The following is an 18692-nucleotide window of genomic DNA, read 5'->3' on the forward strand; positions in this document are numbered from 1 at the left end:
CCCTCAGTACACAGTATCCCCTGGTTTGGTACGCTGAGGGATGCAGGAGGACTCTGCTGTTTACTGTGGTGCGGCTTGTGTGCCATTTGAGTGGCAGAGCCTTAGAACTTAAGTTGATCGTGTGCAGGGAGACAGGTAGGAGCCTGCCTCCCCGCCAGCCCTTCCCCCGCGCCATTGTTTTTGATCATGTGAATGACCTTACTATTTATTAGACAACTCACTGAACATAATTCAATTTTAACATATCATGAATGTAACTATGACAGGTTATGTGGATTGGGAACACCAATAGCTTTAGCAGAGCCATTTTGTATGCAGATAAACAGAAAGAGGTGGTTTAGTGCAGGTGGGTTGTAAACTTTTTTATTATCTCATATCTCAATCTGCCTAGTCACAGATTGGGAAACTGTATGGCATAAAGCTCACATTTCTTCCATTCTAGAATCACTCTTAGCTCTGCAACCATGATATATAGATACTAGAATTCTTTTACATTTACAGCTGAATATATTCTTAATTATATATACAAGTATATTCCACAAAAGTTGCTCTCACTTAGCATTACCACAATGCAATCTCTATAAAGGGTGCAGTTTTGGTCATACCTAATCACACACATGGGCTTTACTTTATATTTTGCTGCCATTTATTCGAGGTAAAGAGAGATTATTAATTCATTTTTTAAAAATGAAATATTATGGATATAGTCCATACACTGGCTCTTTCAACCATAGCTGTGTGCATGGAAGGGGGAATTAGCCTCACTTCTCTTCCTCCCCTTCCCCAAGCTGGTTTAGCTCAATGTGATTGGCATCTTTTTACTAGTGAAATGTAGCAGGAACTGCGATGTTATTGTCTAACAGAAAAAAATAAAATGCACTTTGAGAATAAGGATATTTCGATCCTTGTTTATACAGGAAAGGAAATCTTGAGAACTCATTTTCCAACTGCATTTCTTGACCAGTTAACTATTTCGGGTTGCTTTCTTTCACTGCAATTTTGAGTTGCTAGTTCAAAGAAGAAATGGCTACTGAACAGAGTGAGGAAGGGTTTAAAAAAAAAATTAGAACAGAAGATATTTTATATTTCATTGACCTGGATAAGTCATTGGCAAAATGCCTTCTCAAGTTTTATTCAATACAGTTAATTAAGTAAATTAATGGATAATTTGTCTGGTGCTACACTATTAAAGTTAATCAGAATTTAGAACATGGATTTAAGAAGACATCTAGAATTCAATGGGAGTTTTTCCACTGACTTCAATGGTATGTAGGTTGCAGAATCACCTATATTAGTCTTTTCATTATTTTAGTCAATTATGCAATTCCTAGTACCTTTAGAAAGTTAAACACAAGTTTCTAACCCATAGAAAATAACAAGAAGTATGTTTTCAACTGATGAGAATTCTTATTCCAATAACAAAATGAGAAGAAAAACCTGTGTGTGGGATCTATTATTGCATGACAACACAAAGCAAGTACTCTTTTACATACAAATGAAACAGTTTGACAAAGGTTATGGACCATTTTTATTAGAAACTATTGTGTATGCATGGAGAGGGAACATCTTATTATTTGCAGGGATACACTAGAAAGCATTTGTTGATGATGCGGCATTCCCAAGGCCTGAATCAGCAAAACAACATGCTTGACTAGAGCAGAAGCCTGTGCAATACTAGTAAAACTGCATCAAGAAAAAAAACCCCACCTTTTTAAAAGGATTATCTGAAAAAATAATTTGAATTATAACTTGTGTTATAAATTATCATTGGCATGGATGGCAAGAATACAACCACCCCCATTTAAACAGCCTCTTTTGGATCATAGAGCATTTCTTGAGTTTGCCAGCATAATAATCAACACAAGCTTTGCCCAACAGCATGTTAATGGGCCCATTTTCATTGGTAATGCATTCACTTAAGGCCCAGTCTTGCTCCCATCCAATTTGTTTTACGTTTTCCTGTGGGGGCAGGAGCAGGCCACTATACAAATGTTAAGCTTTACAAACCGCTTCATGATTCAGGTGAGAGTAAAACAAACAAAGGGATTCAGCCATTATAAATTATTAAGAAAAGTCAGCTTTATGTACTATGTGACCATTCTAACTTTCTTTGTGACTTGATGAGCTCTCTGATAAACAATTCCCATTTTTACAATTCAGCCAAGTCTCAGACTTTGTTTACAGTTTTAGTTGGATTTACAGTAAGGAGGGGTGGTGGCGGACTCCATTGTTAAAGCCTTAATTTCAGCATTCCAGACTAATTGGAGCATACCTCAGTTATGCAGAGACAATGCTCTTTATAAAATCAGCAACTGACAATGTCATTCTTGGAGTACCTTTCTTGTCTAATAAGATATCTTGTGATATTCATCGCCAGTCATCCCCCATGTCATCATGCCTCCCCAATCCTGCCTCCCCAACGCTGTATCATGTATCACACTCTCTTCATGAGTGAGGGTCATTAAGTAAAACGGTTTGTCCATCCCAATGCACATTAATGGTGGGTGGGGGCTGACCACAATGCAATGGCCAATTCATGTGATGAGTTCTAACAGAAGAGGATACAGCCAGGAGATTGGAAAGTCACTTATTTGGCTAAAGCGTAAAGAAATGCTTATTTTAAAAATGAAACTAAAATGAAGTTAAATATATTGGCATGTTTTAAACCATAGAATCAACTAAAATGTGTTTTCATAACTATCAACTACTGTTGGGATTCTGCATTCACTGCAGTTTACCACCAGAAATCTGCATATCAATTTCTACATACCGATATATATATATAATTTTCAGAAATAAGTTTCTGCTTTTCAGTGTGTGTGTGTTTGTTTGTTTCAGGCATGCAGTTTTTTAGGACATGAAAACACTTCTTTAAAAAAAAATTAATGTCTTTTTGCCTAAATCATGTATCAATATATAAAAATCCAAAACACAGAGTATTCAAACGAATGAATGGCCCCAAATGTGGAGGAACTTGCATGACAACACCTTGAAAGAGCATCCAACAATTCAAAACAAGTAACCAGAGAAACATGGGAAATAATTTAAAGCTCCCCAGAAGACAAGTTTCATTATAGAAATATTGAATCCCACATTTATAAGGGCTGAATCAAAAAGGGTTGTTTTTAGAACTTTTAAAAACTATGCATGCTCCCCTTTTTTCCCCTTGGCCTTTTGAGTGTTCAACATTCTCATATTCTTATGATCCATCTTACAGAACCTATAGGTCATGCAGTAGCTGTTCAAAGGATTTGATAATAAAATATATCTCAAAAAACCATTAGCAGAACCAAAATGTATGTCTGGGTTGCCAATCTTGCCTGACCATGCTGTGATTTGAGTCACAGGACTCAGCAGAGAGCAGCTGTGCATGTCTGGACTATCTTGCAATGGATAGGGAAGGAAACATAGCTCAGGAGCATGCAGGCCAATCAATATCCACCAGGAAGTGATTATATATGTATAACTTGCTTAGGTAACCTGTGTAATAGTGGTGATACGTTGATCTACCTGGTTAAAAAGCACCAGAGCTGCATTCTTGATTGCTCCAGCTTGATTTTACCCCTGTGAGAAGTAAGAATGGTAGGCAATGAAGTTCATGACACAGTACTTCCAGTCTTTTGCTCTTTCGAGACTGGCATTCAAACAAGGTTTCAAAACATGTTCCGGGGACAGAAAGAACTAAAGAGATTGTTACCAAACTAGCACAGAAGGAGATACATCCTCACTGATTATAGATTCAACTGACATCCCCAAGGACCTTCTGCACAGTCTATATTTGTGTAATTGGTATAACAACAACCATTTATGACTGAAGGCTAACAATCATTAGGGTCCTATCACACAGCTAATTCCCCATCTTCTGTGGCCTACTGATTGCTTAACTATGGCCAAGAAGTTAGGAGAAGACCTCGGGACTGTGCACTTTCACCCCTATCCCTCTCCTCTGACCCATTAGCAGCAGCAGGTACGGTTGGAACCTGTCAGGATCCATGGACCACAGAAGGTCCATTGCTGAGAGAAGCTTCTGAAGCCAACAGCCGACACTGGCATGCTCTTCCTCCTTGCTGCATGTCTTCAGTGGTGGCAGCACCAGCAATACTGCCTTCAGGGAGGGAAGGGGGTCAGCCAGCTGCAGCAAGGAACATGTGTGGTGGCAGAAGAGACCGGGGCCCAAAAAAGCCTGGAGTCAGATGTGTGAATGTTAAGGTTCTGCCACAGAAGTGTTTATGCAAAGGTTAGTAGCACTGACTTGCATGGGATTTACTCCCAAGGAAGCATGCATAAAGTAAGGATGCAGCTATTTAAGTGGAGTTATCTGTATATTGCCTAGAGATGCTTGTTTGACACAGTAAAGGTAAAGCGTGCCATCGAGTCGCTGTCGACTCCTGGCACCCACAGAGCCCTGTGGTTGACTTTGGTAGAATACAGGAGAGTTTTACCATTGCCTCCTCCCGTGCAGTATGAGATGATGCCTTTTAGCATCTTCCTATATCATTGCTGCCTGATATAAGTGTTTCCCATAGTCGGGGAAACATGCCAGTGGAGATTCGAACTGGCAACCTCTTGCTTGCTAGCCAAGTCATTTCCCCCACTGTGTTATTAGGTGGTAGACATTGACACAGTATAAAAACGTAATTATAAACAAACAATTAAGTTGACAGGCAACTCATATTTTAGGGGGAGAAATCTAGATCCCTATTACTTTGTTAAAGTAAAATGTCTTTTGTCCAGGACATTTATCATCTGGCAGGACTGTAACTGGATTCTACTATCAAGTTCTCCACTTTCTCAGGATATCTTTTTTTAAAAAAAGTTTCAAAACTGCTTGAATGTCTCTTGTTAAATAATAGATCTTCTACCAGTATTCTTGGACTAGAGTCTAATTAATTTATTATTAACACATAATTGAGATAAAAGGCTGCAGAATATAACTGATTTCCCCCGTCCTCCCAGTTTCTTTTGAGAAGCCTTAACTAATCTGCCTCTTGCACAGCAAACAGAGTCCACCCAGAAGAACTGGATAAACTGAAAGTATCGGGGGGGGGGGAGAAAAAAAAAGCTTCTTTTATTCAGCAACTGAGTGTTGTTTCTATTAGAGGGAAGGAAACTTGAGTGGTGGGGGGCGGGATGCAAACTTGCACACACTCCAGTTTGGAATAAAAAGTTTTTGCTATTTGCCCAAAGCAGCTGCTTCAGGGGGCAAAAGGTGTTTGTGGCGGGGGGCGGGATGTCAGTACGAAAATGATGTGCAGGGAAAGGCGTTGACCTCTCCCTCCTCATTTGCTGTGGTTCCAAACTGGAATGTCTCCCCACTCCCAATAGCTATTTTGGAGGGCAGGGGAAAGAAGAGGTGATTCTGGTTGGAAGCACATCTCTTGAAGATCCATTTGTGTGCACATCTAGTCTGTCTTTCCCCATCAAATCTTTATTTTCAGTGAAAATCTACAGTAGTTTGCATCCTGTTGAGTTACTGTTAAATGAAAACACTAACGCATTCTACTATGCACTATATTTCCCAAGCAACCCTCACTCTTGCAGGGTGGCTACCTTATTAAAACTGATTAGATGGGAAATGAAAAGATGCTCTAGAGGTCAGGTGGGGGACACATGAACAGGCTGTTCTGTGATCTGCATCATCAGAACTCTAGGGCTGTGTAAAATCAAACGTACTCACAAACAAAATACAAAAGGTCTGGCAGATGAGTATCTGTAGCTGCACTGTGGAAGGTTTTATGAACAGATTAAGAGCAGCAGTCCATTCTTGTCCAGAGGCAACTTGGTTATTTGCAAATGAACACAACCTCCTGGCTAATTGGTGTCAGTCTTAGTTTTCAAATAGCGTTCTAAATTAAAACATGTTTGCTCAAGAGCTTTATCACTCTAGGTTAACACTGGTTAAAATGTAAATATCATGCCTATGATTCAGAGAAAACAAACTGCTGTCTTAACACACAAGCAAAAGAAAGTAACAGTTGCTTCTGTGAAAAAACATTTTCATTAGCTTTGAGGATATGCCCCAGATAAAAGAAATACATTTGCAATTTAAACATCCATTTCAGATAAGTATAATATAGAACATGTTCTCATGCAGGTACTAAGAGACAAATAGCTCTGAAGAAATTAGTATAACTAAAGCGTAACAATGGATGATTTGTCACTGGCTAAGTAAGTGTAAGGAACTTGCTCAAGTGTAGGGAACTTGTTCATGTGCAAGTTCCAAGTCAAGCTAAAGTGGAAAAACAAAGCTATCCAGCTTCCATGATATGACCTTGAGAATGTACCCACCATTTTCAAGGAAAACATCAGGAACTGCTTTGAAGTTCTGAACCTCATTGATAGGGAACCAGAGGAACTGTGGAATGAAATCAAATATGTTGTTAAGGACAAATGTGAAAAGAGACTGCCAAAGACCAAGAAACAGAAGAAAGCAAAATGGATGTCAGAACAGATGGTGGGAATTGCCAAGAAGAGGAGAGAAGCCAAAGTCAAGAAAGATAAAGACCTCAGGAAAGAATTTAATAGGGAATTTCAGAAAGCTGTTAGAAGAGATAAGGAGCAGTACTACAATAACATCTGTAAAGACCTTGAGGATGGAAATAGACACGGAAAAACAAGGCAAGTTTCCCAAAAGATCTCTGAACTCAGAAGGAGGTTCCAACCTGGAACAGGTATGTTAAGGGGTGCCAAAAGACAGATAGTAACTGATTCAGAAAAGATCAAACAGATGGAAGGAGTATACTGAAAATCTGTGCAGCAGGGACGTCAACATACAAGATACTCTAGAAGATATTCCCTACTTTCAAGAACCTCTAGTACAGGAAGATGATATTAGATCAGCACTCCGGTCATTACCAAGTCAGAAGGCTACAGGAATTGATGGAATAGCTACAGAAATATGGCAAGCACAGAAGAAGAATAAGTCAAGGCTCTAACCAAACTATGCCAGCAAATTTGGAGAATGATACAGTGGCCAACAGACTGGAAGAGGTCAGTCTACATACCCATAGCAAAGAAAGGAGACTTAACAGACTGCGCAAACCATCACACAATATCCTTAATTTCACATGCTAGCAAAATAATGCTCAGGATCATCCAATGCAGATTAGAGCCCTACGCGGAAAGGGAAATGCGGGATGTTTAAGCTGGTTTCAGAAAAGGCAGAGGAACAAGAGACATCATTGCTGATACACGCTGGATAATTGAGAAAGCCAAAGAATACCAAAAAGAAGTCAATATATGCTTTATTGACTACAGAAAAGCCTTCGATTGCGTCGACCATGTCAAGTTGTGGGATATCCTTAGGAAAATGGGTGTCCCAGAACATCTTATTGTTCTCTTGAGAAACCTATACACAGGACAGGAAGCCACAGTCTGGACAGAACATGGTGAAACAGTCTGGTTCCAGATTGGCAAAGGAGTAAAACAAGGCTGTATACTTTCTCCTTATTTATTCAATTTATATGCTGAACATATACTGAGAGAAGCTGGATTGGAAGAAGATGAGCATGGTTTTAAAGTTGGAGGAAGAATCATCAATAACTCGCACTACGCTGACGACACTACCCTGACAGCTGAGAATGCGGATTATCTGCAAGCTCTAGTAATGAAAGTCAAGGAGCGCAGTGAAAAAATGGGACTACGACTAAATGTAAAGAAGACTAAACTAATGACAATGGGTCATTACCAGCCTCAGAATTGATAATGAAGACATTGAAGTGGTGGATAACTTCTGCCCTTTAGGTTCGACCATCAACAGTAAACAATCCAGCAGTCAAGAAATATGCAGCAGACTAGCACTTGATAGGGTTGCAATGAAGGCCTTGGAAATGATATTTAGATGCCGTGATGTGTCTATACCTACAGGGATTAGAATCGGTCAAACCATAGTTTTCCCATGACACTCTATGGATGTGAAAGCTGGACTTTGAAGAAGCAAGATAGAAAAAGCATTGACACTTTTGAACTTTGGTGCTGGAGAAGACTTTTGAGGATACCATGGACAGCCAGGAAAATAAACAAATGGATCACAGAACAAATCAATTCAAAATTTTCACTCAAGGCACAAATGACCAGGCTCAAACTACCATACTTGGACACATTATGTGAAGACCCAGCTCCCTTGAGAAGTCCATAATGTTGGGAAAAGTTGAAGTGGATGACCATCAGCAACGTGGATAGACTCAATTAAGACAACAATGAATGCACCATTGAGAGACCTTAAAGGCCAAGTTGAAGACAGATCACCCTGGAGAGAATCTATCTATGTGGTCACTAAGAGTCAACACCAACTTGATGGCACTTAATCAATCAATCAAGAAAGTGAAACAATGCTCAACCAGCACGTGAGTTTATTGCCAACCACGCATGAAATGTATGATTCTAAAGCCAGAGAGAGCACTGAAGTCCTCTGAAGGATTGAATATAGGAGATTCCAGAGGCAGGAACAAGAAAGATGCTTTTCTTATAAAACTCCTTGTTACAGATAAAGCAAATACAGCTCCCTTAAAGGGGTGGTGGTGGTGCATGACTAAAATTATACCACACAAAAATTCTGAATTATTTTAAAAACTTTGCTTCTTTTAAAAGGAACCTTTATAAATATAAAGTGATTCTAGCAAAATCCTCTGTACACACTGTTAACAAGAGGTTTGGCAATAAGGGGTGGTCCTCATGCCTTGGCTTGACTCATATGCTAATTCAATGTGTCACCAGACACTGAGTTTATCATGATTTTAAGGAGGTAATTTCTTTGTCCACTATTATGAATCATGCAGAATCTTAAAACAGAGATCAAGATGACCCATCTTGGATACAGTCATTCTTCAGGAAAGTTCAAGTAAAGTCGCCAATAACCGTGTGCATCATTGAACCACCCATGTATTTAATCACTCTATACATAGTTTTTTTTAAAAAACAAAACAAAACAGTTCTTGCACATAAGAACCATGTTTACAGAAATGATAAAGTGTATAAGGAAAAAAGGATTTTTGCCTAAAATATAAAAGGCAAAGCTCTGTCGTGTACATTTTAGTACCTTCCTATACACCTCACAAAAATCCTCAATTTTAGAGGCAAGATGTCATTACAACCTAAATACATATATCCTCAAGTTTGGGTTTTCCTCAACTTATATCTCTTTTTACCTTTTCCATGAAGAATAAAATGTTTTATTTGGGAGTATATATATTTTTTTTTCCTGGAAAGAATTTTTTTTTCTTGAGAAGAATTCAGTAAAGAATCTCTTCACTGACTAGACTAGACAAGATACTACTAAAGAGAGAACCTGAATCCTTCATATTTAGGGTAATGGCTTAACTAATAGAATGCAAGGATTATTTACAATGGCCAGAATTCTGTCCACTCGTGGAGGAGGCTTCAATTTCTGCCCTTCCAGCGGCAGCCTCCCTTCCCTCTCTCACAAGTATCTTTCCCAAGCCATAGGTCATGAGGGCTGCTGCTGAAAGGAAATATCCCCCCATGCACAGAAGTGCTTCCTGCTTGCATATGTGAGGTGGTGGGGGAGCTTTGGAACCTAGCCAATTGCCACATTGAGACATGAGTCCTTCTACCAGTGATGGAAGGTTATAATCTGATCAGATGTTCTGCTGGCACTGTAGAGCAGAGCATAGGGCTGGACTGTAGGATCACATATAAGACCACACCGAAAGAAGCATTCACAATGCTCATAAATTGCAGATTCTCACCTTTCGTGGTTCCAAAATTTCACACATTGTTAAGAAATGTCACTATTATAAAATCAGATACGCATTTGCAACTACAATGGAAGTAATCACGACTAAGGGTGCTAGAAAAATATGGCAACAATGGAATCTCCCAGAACAGTCACATGTTCAGAACCCTAAATAAGAAAATTTCAACACATTTCATTCAAATCTACATTTTTCACAAGGGAATTAGTTTTCAGCTACCATATATATATGGTATGTATGTGTGTGTGTGTATAAATATATAAATTCCTACCTCTTTGCTTTCTCCAAGGTCAGATTCACTGCTAAATTCCTCTGTGTTTATATTTTCAAAATCTGACTCTCCAAGAGCAATTGGTACAGTCACAGTAAGGCCTGGATTATTTATAAATGACATATAATCATTTTCATCGAGAATGTATTTTTCCACACTGCTGCCTGTGCCTACACCACTTGTGGTTCCATTCCCATCTCTCAGATAATTAATGTCTCTGCATATTTCAACCATAGTATGGTTGGAAATGCAGATGTCCTTCTTGTTGTTTAGTTCTTCGAGTGTTTTGATATCTTCTATAGCTTTTTGTTTTCTAACAAAGGCCTTTTGGACAACTTCCCGTAATTTTTTCTTAACATAATCTATTCCCTTCTGAATCCGTGCCACAGCAATTTGAAGATTATTCATTTCGTTATCATCATCAGTGGCAGCAAGATTGTCTGAACTGAAGGAGCTCAGCAGCAAGGCTAGAAACAGGTTTAATACCTAAAGGATGGGGGAAAGAAGGAGCAAAATAAATTGGCTTTCTTTTATATAGGAAAAAGGAAGATTAACAACAACAAAACCATACACATATACAACCAAAATCATACATATAATTTGGATTGATGTATCAATTCAAACAGTCCAGCAGCTAGACCGGATAGTTAATGTCTTATAAAAGCACAGTGTACTTATTATCATGTACACTGGTGGATTAAAGGAGAGGCAGTAGAGGCAACTGCCTATGGTGGCAAAATTCCCCCAGCGGCAAATGCTGGTCTTGTGGAAGAAGAAAAAAAATTAAAACTTTAAAATTAAAACTTAATTAAACATTAAAACATCTATTTTTAAACTTTAAAACCGCCACCACGCTGCAGCATGGTGGCATGGTGGCAAAGAGGGCAGCGATACCCCTCCTTACCCAAGCTCACCTACCACTCACATGATAGCTATCATCCGATTTTCTGGGTGATAGCTATCATTTGGGAGGTAGGCGGACTTGGGTAAGGAGGGGTACTGCCGCCCTCTCCACCACCATGCCGCTGCGCGGTGGCAGTTTTAATGGTAAAAAAAATAGATTTAACTTCCCTCCTTCTTCCTCCCTTGCCGCTGGGGCGGCAAATCTTTGGCTGCCTACGGGCGGCAAAGAGCTTAATCCGCCCCTGATCATGTATGCCAGTTCCTACCATCCACTCTCTGTCCCATTTCTTTTATCAGTGACACCTTAAGAATGTGAATGGATATCTTGGACACTGTATCACACACTTGCCAATATCTCTATAGTTCATGAATTTGCCCTCTTTTTAAAACTCAGTGTTATACATTTGATTGTTCTCTAATGCTAGAAACTGTTTAGATGAGCTCAGTATATTGCTTTGTTCTAAAATAAGCTTTCCAATAAGTTATATCAGGGAGATCTTATCTGTGGTTGCAGTTTTAAAAAGCAATGCATGCACATTGTTAGTGGGGAGAAAGAACTGTGACAGTCAGGAGCTTCCTTAGACATATTAGCAGCAGCTGCAGTTCTTGTTTCCAAGAAGCAAGCAGCTTTTGATAATGAAGGACAGCTTGCCTCTTCAATAAGAGGAGTTGCAGTACAGCAAAGCAAGTTCGGGCTGTGTATACAGTTATTTGGATTGCAGGTTATATCTAACACAGGCACAGTTCCACTCCCCCACCCTTCACACATTCAGCGAATGCAGTCTGAAGGTGAGAATAGGATGACTGTGCTGTATGGGCATTTTTATTAACCATTAACAGAATGAAGAAAGCCTTGCTTGCTGCATCTTTCCCTTCCACTCCCTGGATAGAACATCACATATTACAAAGCACAATACAAGATTCATCAGGTCTTAGCATGCTATTTGTACCCATTTAATCTGGTACAGAGAGCTACTAGGTACAGTTGAAGCCAACACAGTACTCAGGAACAGCAGATTGGGAAGAAGAGGGTGGCAAGAAATGAGGATACCCCTGTCCCTCAGATATATAAGACAATTCTCATACTGAGGTCAAGTTTGGTGAAGCAGCAGCATATTCTCCCAGCAGCCTCTGCTGAAGATGCCAGAGATTGCTATGAGCTCACTGGGACTTGGGCTTCTTTGACATGTGCTCCAACATCCATGGTCCCCGAGGGCAGTGGAAAGGGAGTCAATGGGACAAGCCCCAGACATCTTTCAAAGAGCTAAGCATTCAAAAACCATTTTCTTAAGATTGTGAGAAGTCTAATAATTCCTAGTCAAGTTCTTTACAAAACACACACATTTACTGGACATTATAACATTGAACACTATAGTGTATTTTTCAAAAAGACTGATTACTTACCACTAAGTTTCCAATCACCATGACCAGCATGAAAACAATAAGGCACATGGTTTGGCCCGCAACCTCCATACAGTCCCACATCGTCTCTATCCATTCTCCACAAAGTACCCGGAACACAATCAAGAAGGAGTGGAAGAAGTCACTCATGTGCCACCGTGGAAGTTCACAGTCTGTGGCAATTTTGCAGACACATTCCCTGTAATTTTTACCAAAGAGCTGCATACCAACCACAGCAAAGATGAAGACAATGATAGCCAGCACCAAGGTCAGATTTCCCAGAGCACCCACTGAGTTGCCAATAATCTTGATCAGCATATTTAGTGTTGGCCATGATTTTGCTAATTTGAAAACTCGGAGCTGGAAAACAATAGCACGGACACATTGTTACTACTATTCAAAATTATTCTCATTGCATTTTGCACTTTAGTTTAGAAAATGGAAACACAATGCAAGTTGTCCGATTTAGAAAGAAGGGAGAACGGTAGTATAAAGCTACATACAGTGGGAAGACAGAAATTAGGAGTTCCAAGAGCCAAAACTAAAAGCATATTTTTCATATCTTACAGACAAATCACATAGTGAGCATAATTCACATATACTTCCAGCACAATTCACATTTTCATGGTGTCCACCAGGCCACATCTGGTAGAAATGTAAAAAATATCTTTAATTACATTTGTGATTTCAGCTGGAAATACACATTCTAAGAGCATGATGGAATTACGAAACATTTAATTTCTCAACTGATACTTATGAAAGTTCAGCAGCTAAAAAGTTTGGTTTCATTTGCACATTCTATCAGATAGAGAAAACTGATTAAAAGTACTGTCTACCAAATTTGTAAGTTTCCCCCACAAAACCCGTCAGAAAGGGGCATTAGTCTCAAGTTAAGTCCTTGGCACCTTCAGGGATGAGAACCTGGAAAGTCAGTGCTAGTCAATGTAGACAATGCAAAGCTAGAAGGAAGAAAGGACTGACCCTGTAAAAGGCACTTCATGTGTGTTTTACTTCTTATTTTACAGCACCCTTGTTTATCACTGCTGCATACATACACATCTGGCTTGGAACTCTCTATTTTAAATCCTAAAATCCACTGAAATATTAGATGCTTTGTAACATTAGAACAACGGAAATGTAAAATGAATGTTTAAAATGTCATTAAGCAGCTCACAATGAATATGTTAATACTGCATTCTACATACAAACACTGTAAATTCTGTGAAAATTAATGTTACATTTATGAGTTTATTTACCAGTCTGAAAGATCTCAGGACTGACAATCCTTCCACATTTGCAAGACCCAGTTCCATTAAACTAAGGCTGACAATGATGCCATCAAAAATATTCCAGCCTTCTTGGAAATAATAATAAGGATCCATGGCTATTATTTTGAGAACCATTTCTGCAGTGAAGATCCCAGTGAAGACCTAGTACAAATATGATGAATTAGCTTACTTTTATTTGAGTTATTTTAAACTAAAGTATGTGAGCAATGTTTTAACCCCAGTCAGGGGTCTTCCATATCTTATTATTACACACGAAACACTGTAAGCATATAAGAAAACGCAGTCTGCTACAAAAGCATGTAAGCTGTTAAAACCTGCTGTCATCACAGGCTGCTGTATTGCTATATATATATATATATACACTAACACTGCTATCCTAAAACATTAGGGACATAAATATCATCGATTCAAAAGAGTCTAATCATTTTAATGGGGTGATTTTAGGTTTGTCATTTAAGTGTCACTCATTCTGCAGGAATCAGCACTAGAAAAGTTTTCATCCAGTACCAAACGGTACTACTGTTTTCACATTCTGCAACTGCACAACTATAGCTGCAGATATTTCAGATTATGTAGCTTATCTTTCCCAGCTAACATATATATCATTTTCATCATTTTTCTTCAACTTAAATTTATGTAAAGGTCTCATTCTTTCATCTTTGATGTTCAAGTAATGTACCCTTTTTGGCAAAAGGATAGTATGTCTAATTCTGAATTATGTAGAAGCAAATTGTGGTTTTTCATCATAACTTCCTTTGACTAAAAATAAAAAGTATGACATACCAGATCATACTTAGTTCCCAAGCTACAAACAGGTCACAAAAAATGGCAAATGAACTTTGGATGGAAACCAACAACATGAGGTTCGCAGATTAAAAGAGCAAAAGACCTGAAGTTTCAAATTAGTATAAGCAGCAAGGACATTTTGACCCAATACTCAGTCTTAATTAAAGTTAATAAAGTATGAAGACTGCTTTACAGATTATGCTGTGCAAAAAACAGTGTGCTCTCCTGTACAACTATATGCTGCAGAACCCCCAGCTAGTCAAGTGTATCTGTTGGGAGTACCCTGAAGCATGAACCTGCATCACATACATGTTTTAAAGCAAGGGATTTGTAACACACATATTACATCTTTAGCATGGAGCCATACTGAAAACATACTGGCTGACATGCACCCTCAGGGACACATTTTCATGACATACGGTGGACTTCAGAGGGAAAGGGGGATTTATGGCAACGCACCCATTCCCCCACTGGCACAATGGTGTAACGTTAGTTTGGAAGTCAGTGCTGTTGTATGAGCGCAGTGCTAGTCTGGATGTCAGCTACTGTATGTAAGAGGCCCTAGGAAAAGCCACTGTGAAGCAGCTATATGAACAATGCTTCTATGTGAGCGCGTCTGAAATATGAGATCAGTAGCCCTGCATGCTTCTGAAGTGCTCAGATTGAGTTCACCGACTACTACTCTGAACTGGCCATATAAACGAATGTCACAGTTGTCCAGCCATATAGCAGTCCTGCTGAAAACTGTCAAACTCAGTAAAGGCTTTGGGTATTGCAGCCTGTGGTAACTTTCTAAACCTCTCCGCCATATCTGCATCTTATGCTGCAGTGTTGGGGATTTAAGAATTCTTTTGATATCCAAAAGAAAAACTGTGATTGACAAAACAGATAGGACCCTCAGGGACATATTTTTGGGAGTCACAGTCAACTTCAGATGGAAAGGGAGGTCACAAAAATTGCCCATCCCTTGTAGTGTGTGAGCAGCATTGCTGCACCACTGCTTCATTAGGCTGGACATCAACTGCAGTGTTTATACACTCCGAACAAGGACAACTAAATCAACCGATCAGTCACAAGAATGCAAATCATGTAGATTATATATGGATACATTTGTCTTCTATCCGGGCTCATCCTTCATATGAAAAGATGACTTGCAGCCAAATATATGATTGCTGCTTATGGAAGCCAGGATGACACTGGGGGAGGGGGTTAGGTGATATATTGAAAGATTTAATTACAGTTAATTTCAATTAGCAGAATGCTAGCATTCACTAAAACAAACAACCCCCCAACTTATGATTCTGAGGTAACTTTTAATGTGCTATAACAAAACACTTTAGCACTACTGAATAATTGGTCCATTATTAAAGTGGCAACATTATGATTACCACCCATTTTTTCAAAATATATTTTTAGAATTATTACCTTCTCAAATAAATTTAAGTGAAGATTATCCCAAGTACTATTGAGATGGCAACATGATTTAGAAGCTTTCTAGTATTAGAAACATTTCTGTACAAAATGCACCAGAACAAAGGTGACACCACTAAATTAGCTTCTGTCAATATGTGTAAGCTAAGCCTAAGAGTTGCTACAAGTGATTTCATTAAGCAGCTTAGCTTCTTCTAAGATGCTATAATATTGTCAAAAAACATTCTGTAATTGCATCTTCACTCATAAATGGGAGCCTAAAGGAGTGGACATACTAGTGGCCCCAATACTTGGAAAACAGTCCATGCAAGAGCTTTATACAATCATTTGTTCCTTTCGACAGTTTTGCTAAGGATATGCACCAACAGAATTCTTATCTTCCAAATCCATTTATTAAATTTACTCCTTAAGGGTGTAAGTTTATAATATTTATTAGCTACTATATTGTCCGTATACTATATAGCTGGCATCCACTGCCAGCAATTCATTAGTAAATTTCAAGTCATCTGCTGGTGGGTCTCAACCCACTCTTTGGAAATCTGTTGTAAAATTATTTCTTAATTATTTAGAAATTATTAATTCTGAGCATTAACTCTGAGATAAGCTTTCAAAAAATTTATTATTTGCCTGTGTGTTTTCCAGATCCAATTGAAGGATCTAGTTATCATATCTCCCATAAGATGCTCCCTAAATCCTTGCGCTAATCAAAAGTTCTATAATGAAGTTTCATTTTTTGAGAAAGCAAATCTTATAGGCTTATAGGGGGCCTTTTCAGTACTTGTGCCAGAGATGTCAAGCATTCTCACCTGAGAGGCACAGTGATTTCCCTTTCGTCTTGGTGGTGAGGACCCATTCTGGTTGCTCAGGCATTTTAAAACTTAAGAGGGCACTGATTATTTGTATTCTGGAATATTCTACTACAGTTTTACATTTTAAAATCCTGTCTATTTTAGTATTGTACATTGCCTAAAAGATTCCTAGAAGAATGAACAATTTATTTAAAAAATAAGTTATTACATTCCAAATACATACCAGGTTTCCCACCAAAAGCACATGGTTGAAATAGGGAGTCATCGGATAATGCTCCATAGCCATAAACAGCGTATTTAAAACTATGCAGATAGTAATAGCAAGATCAACAAATGGATCCATCACTATCAAATTCACAATGTGTTTTACTTTTAACCAAGGACTCCAGCAATCCCAGATCAAGAAAACGTTTGCAAATCTATACCAGCATGGTGGACACTTCTGTCTGGATTCTTCAAGTTCTGGGGAAATGAAAATAAAAGTAAGGCAACAATATTGTAACTCCAGAAATTTTAACTTTTATTGAATATAAAAGCTCATACTCCATATTCTGCAATGGTCTGGAGGAGTATATATCTCACAGGTATATAAACATTTTTTTTAAGCAAGTACATGCATAAGCATGATAACTCTTGTTGCTCCTGTGTATCTTTCTTATTTATTAAATTATTAACATTAATGAATGAATAATTTATTATGGTCCATGACCAGATAAAATTACTAACATCAAATTATTAACATTACTAACAGAAATGTGTTGTCTGCCATTATGCAACATAATGCAGTATTATTCTGACATGATAGATTTCAGACAAAACAGTTTGGCTGGTATAGCTTTAACATGGCCAATTCCTCTCCCAATGCCCTTCTTACAAGAGTATAAGAACATTCCTCTGCTGGGCCTAACTGTAGTAAACCGGCAGCATTACGGGGCTAAGAGTCAGGGCTAACTTTGGTTCCCAATTAGCCCACATTCGGAAACGAGCTTATTCCACGGTTTCAGATCCTTGATCAAGCAAGAACCCTAGTTAGTCCTAATTACAATTTACATTGCTTCCAGTGTAACAGTTAGCCCTGGATAGGCCTGATGGAGAAACTGTGTACACCCGAAAGGAGTATTGGGAAAGGAGTAGGTGAAGCGGCACATGATCCCATGGGAGTGGCCTTAACCGAGCCCTACTTGTTTTTAAACATGCAAACTATATTTGAGGTTTTCAGGACCATAATTCATTTTAATAGAGCAATGTATTATCAACAGAACATGTTTTCTTCTTATCCGTTAGCTTTAAATAACCGCTGATCCTATGGAGCTGCTTTAGCTCCGAGAGTATAAACAGGAGCCATCAGTCTCAACTTTACTTGAGAGGCAATCTTCCTGCCCTTTGCATTATTCCTATATGAGGCTAGAATTGTTCTTCCCTAATCATCAACACCTGTCGTTCTGTAACATCCGCATTTCGATAATATACTGTACAAGATCAGGTATGAATTAGTTAGCAGCCACATAGCCAAGATCAGTAAGAAATTTGTCCTCTGGTGTATCAGGAAAAAAATCACTACTGAGGATGGCCAAAATGATGTAATATGGGTCTACATGAAGGTCCATTTGAAAACCTCTTGATGACTGCCTGATAGCAAAGCAGCAGAAAAAATAGGCAATTATACAGGATTTGGATCAACCCATATCTGGAGATATCATGAGAAGAAGGAGGAAATCCACACAGAATCATGGAAATGCTCAATGGATGCCTAAGGCTTAGTACCCAAGAATGCTTACTTCCAAGTAAGTTCTACTGAAATTAAAGTGGGTGGCTTTCATACCACGCAGCAATCTACAGAGGCGTGCTTACTGCTGAGATGAAGCCTAAGCCATGCCCACACTGCTTGCAGAGGAAGGGTTGCTCCACGGCTACTAAGCAGTGAGTAAATGCAGTTGTGATGGTATTCCCATTGGGAATGATGAGAGCATGATGACAACTGCATTTACACACTGCTTGGTAGCCACAAAGCAGCTCTGTTCCCGCAAGCAGTGTGCTTCATCGCAGCAGCAAGCATGCATCTCTCTTAGAGTTACCAATCACTGTGCAG

At 38.8% G+C, this 18692-nt stretch overlaps 1 protein-coding gene across 5 annotated transcripts in view; it reads right to left on the reverse strand.

Moving 5' to 3' along the window:
• Positions 1-18692, reverse strand: part of LOC128330828 (sodium channel protein type 3 subunit alpha) — a 105443-nt gene that overhangs the window by 38417 nt on the left and 48334 nt on the right. For all 5 annotated transcript variants that reach the window (XM_053264203.1, XM_053264210.1, XM_053264196.1 and 2 more), the window contains 4 exons: positions 16827-17065; positions 13545-13718; positions 12292-12648; positions 9985-10470 (listed from right to left, as the gene is read on the reverse strand). In XM_053264203.1, the coding sequence (XP_053120178.1) occupies positions 9985-10470; positions 12292-12648; positions 13545-13718; positions 16827-17065 (1256 nt within the window). The remainder of the gene's footprint in view (positions 1-9984; positions 10471-12291; positions 12649-13544; positions 13719-16826; positions 17066-18692) is intronic.

This window comes from Hemicordylus capensis, chromosome 1 (assembly GCF_027244095.1).
Source record: "Hemicordylus capensis ecotype Gifberg chromosome 1, rHemCap1.1.pri, whole genome shotgun sequence".
NCBI lineage: Eukaryota > Metazoa > Chordata > Lepidosauria > Squamata > Cordylidae > Hemicordylus > Hemicordylus capensis.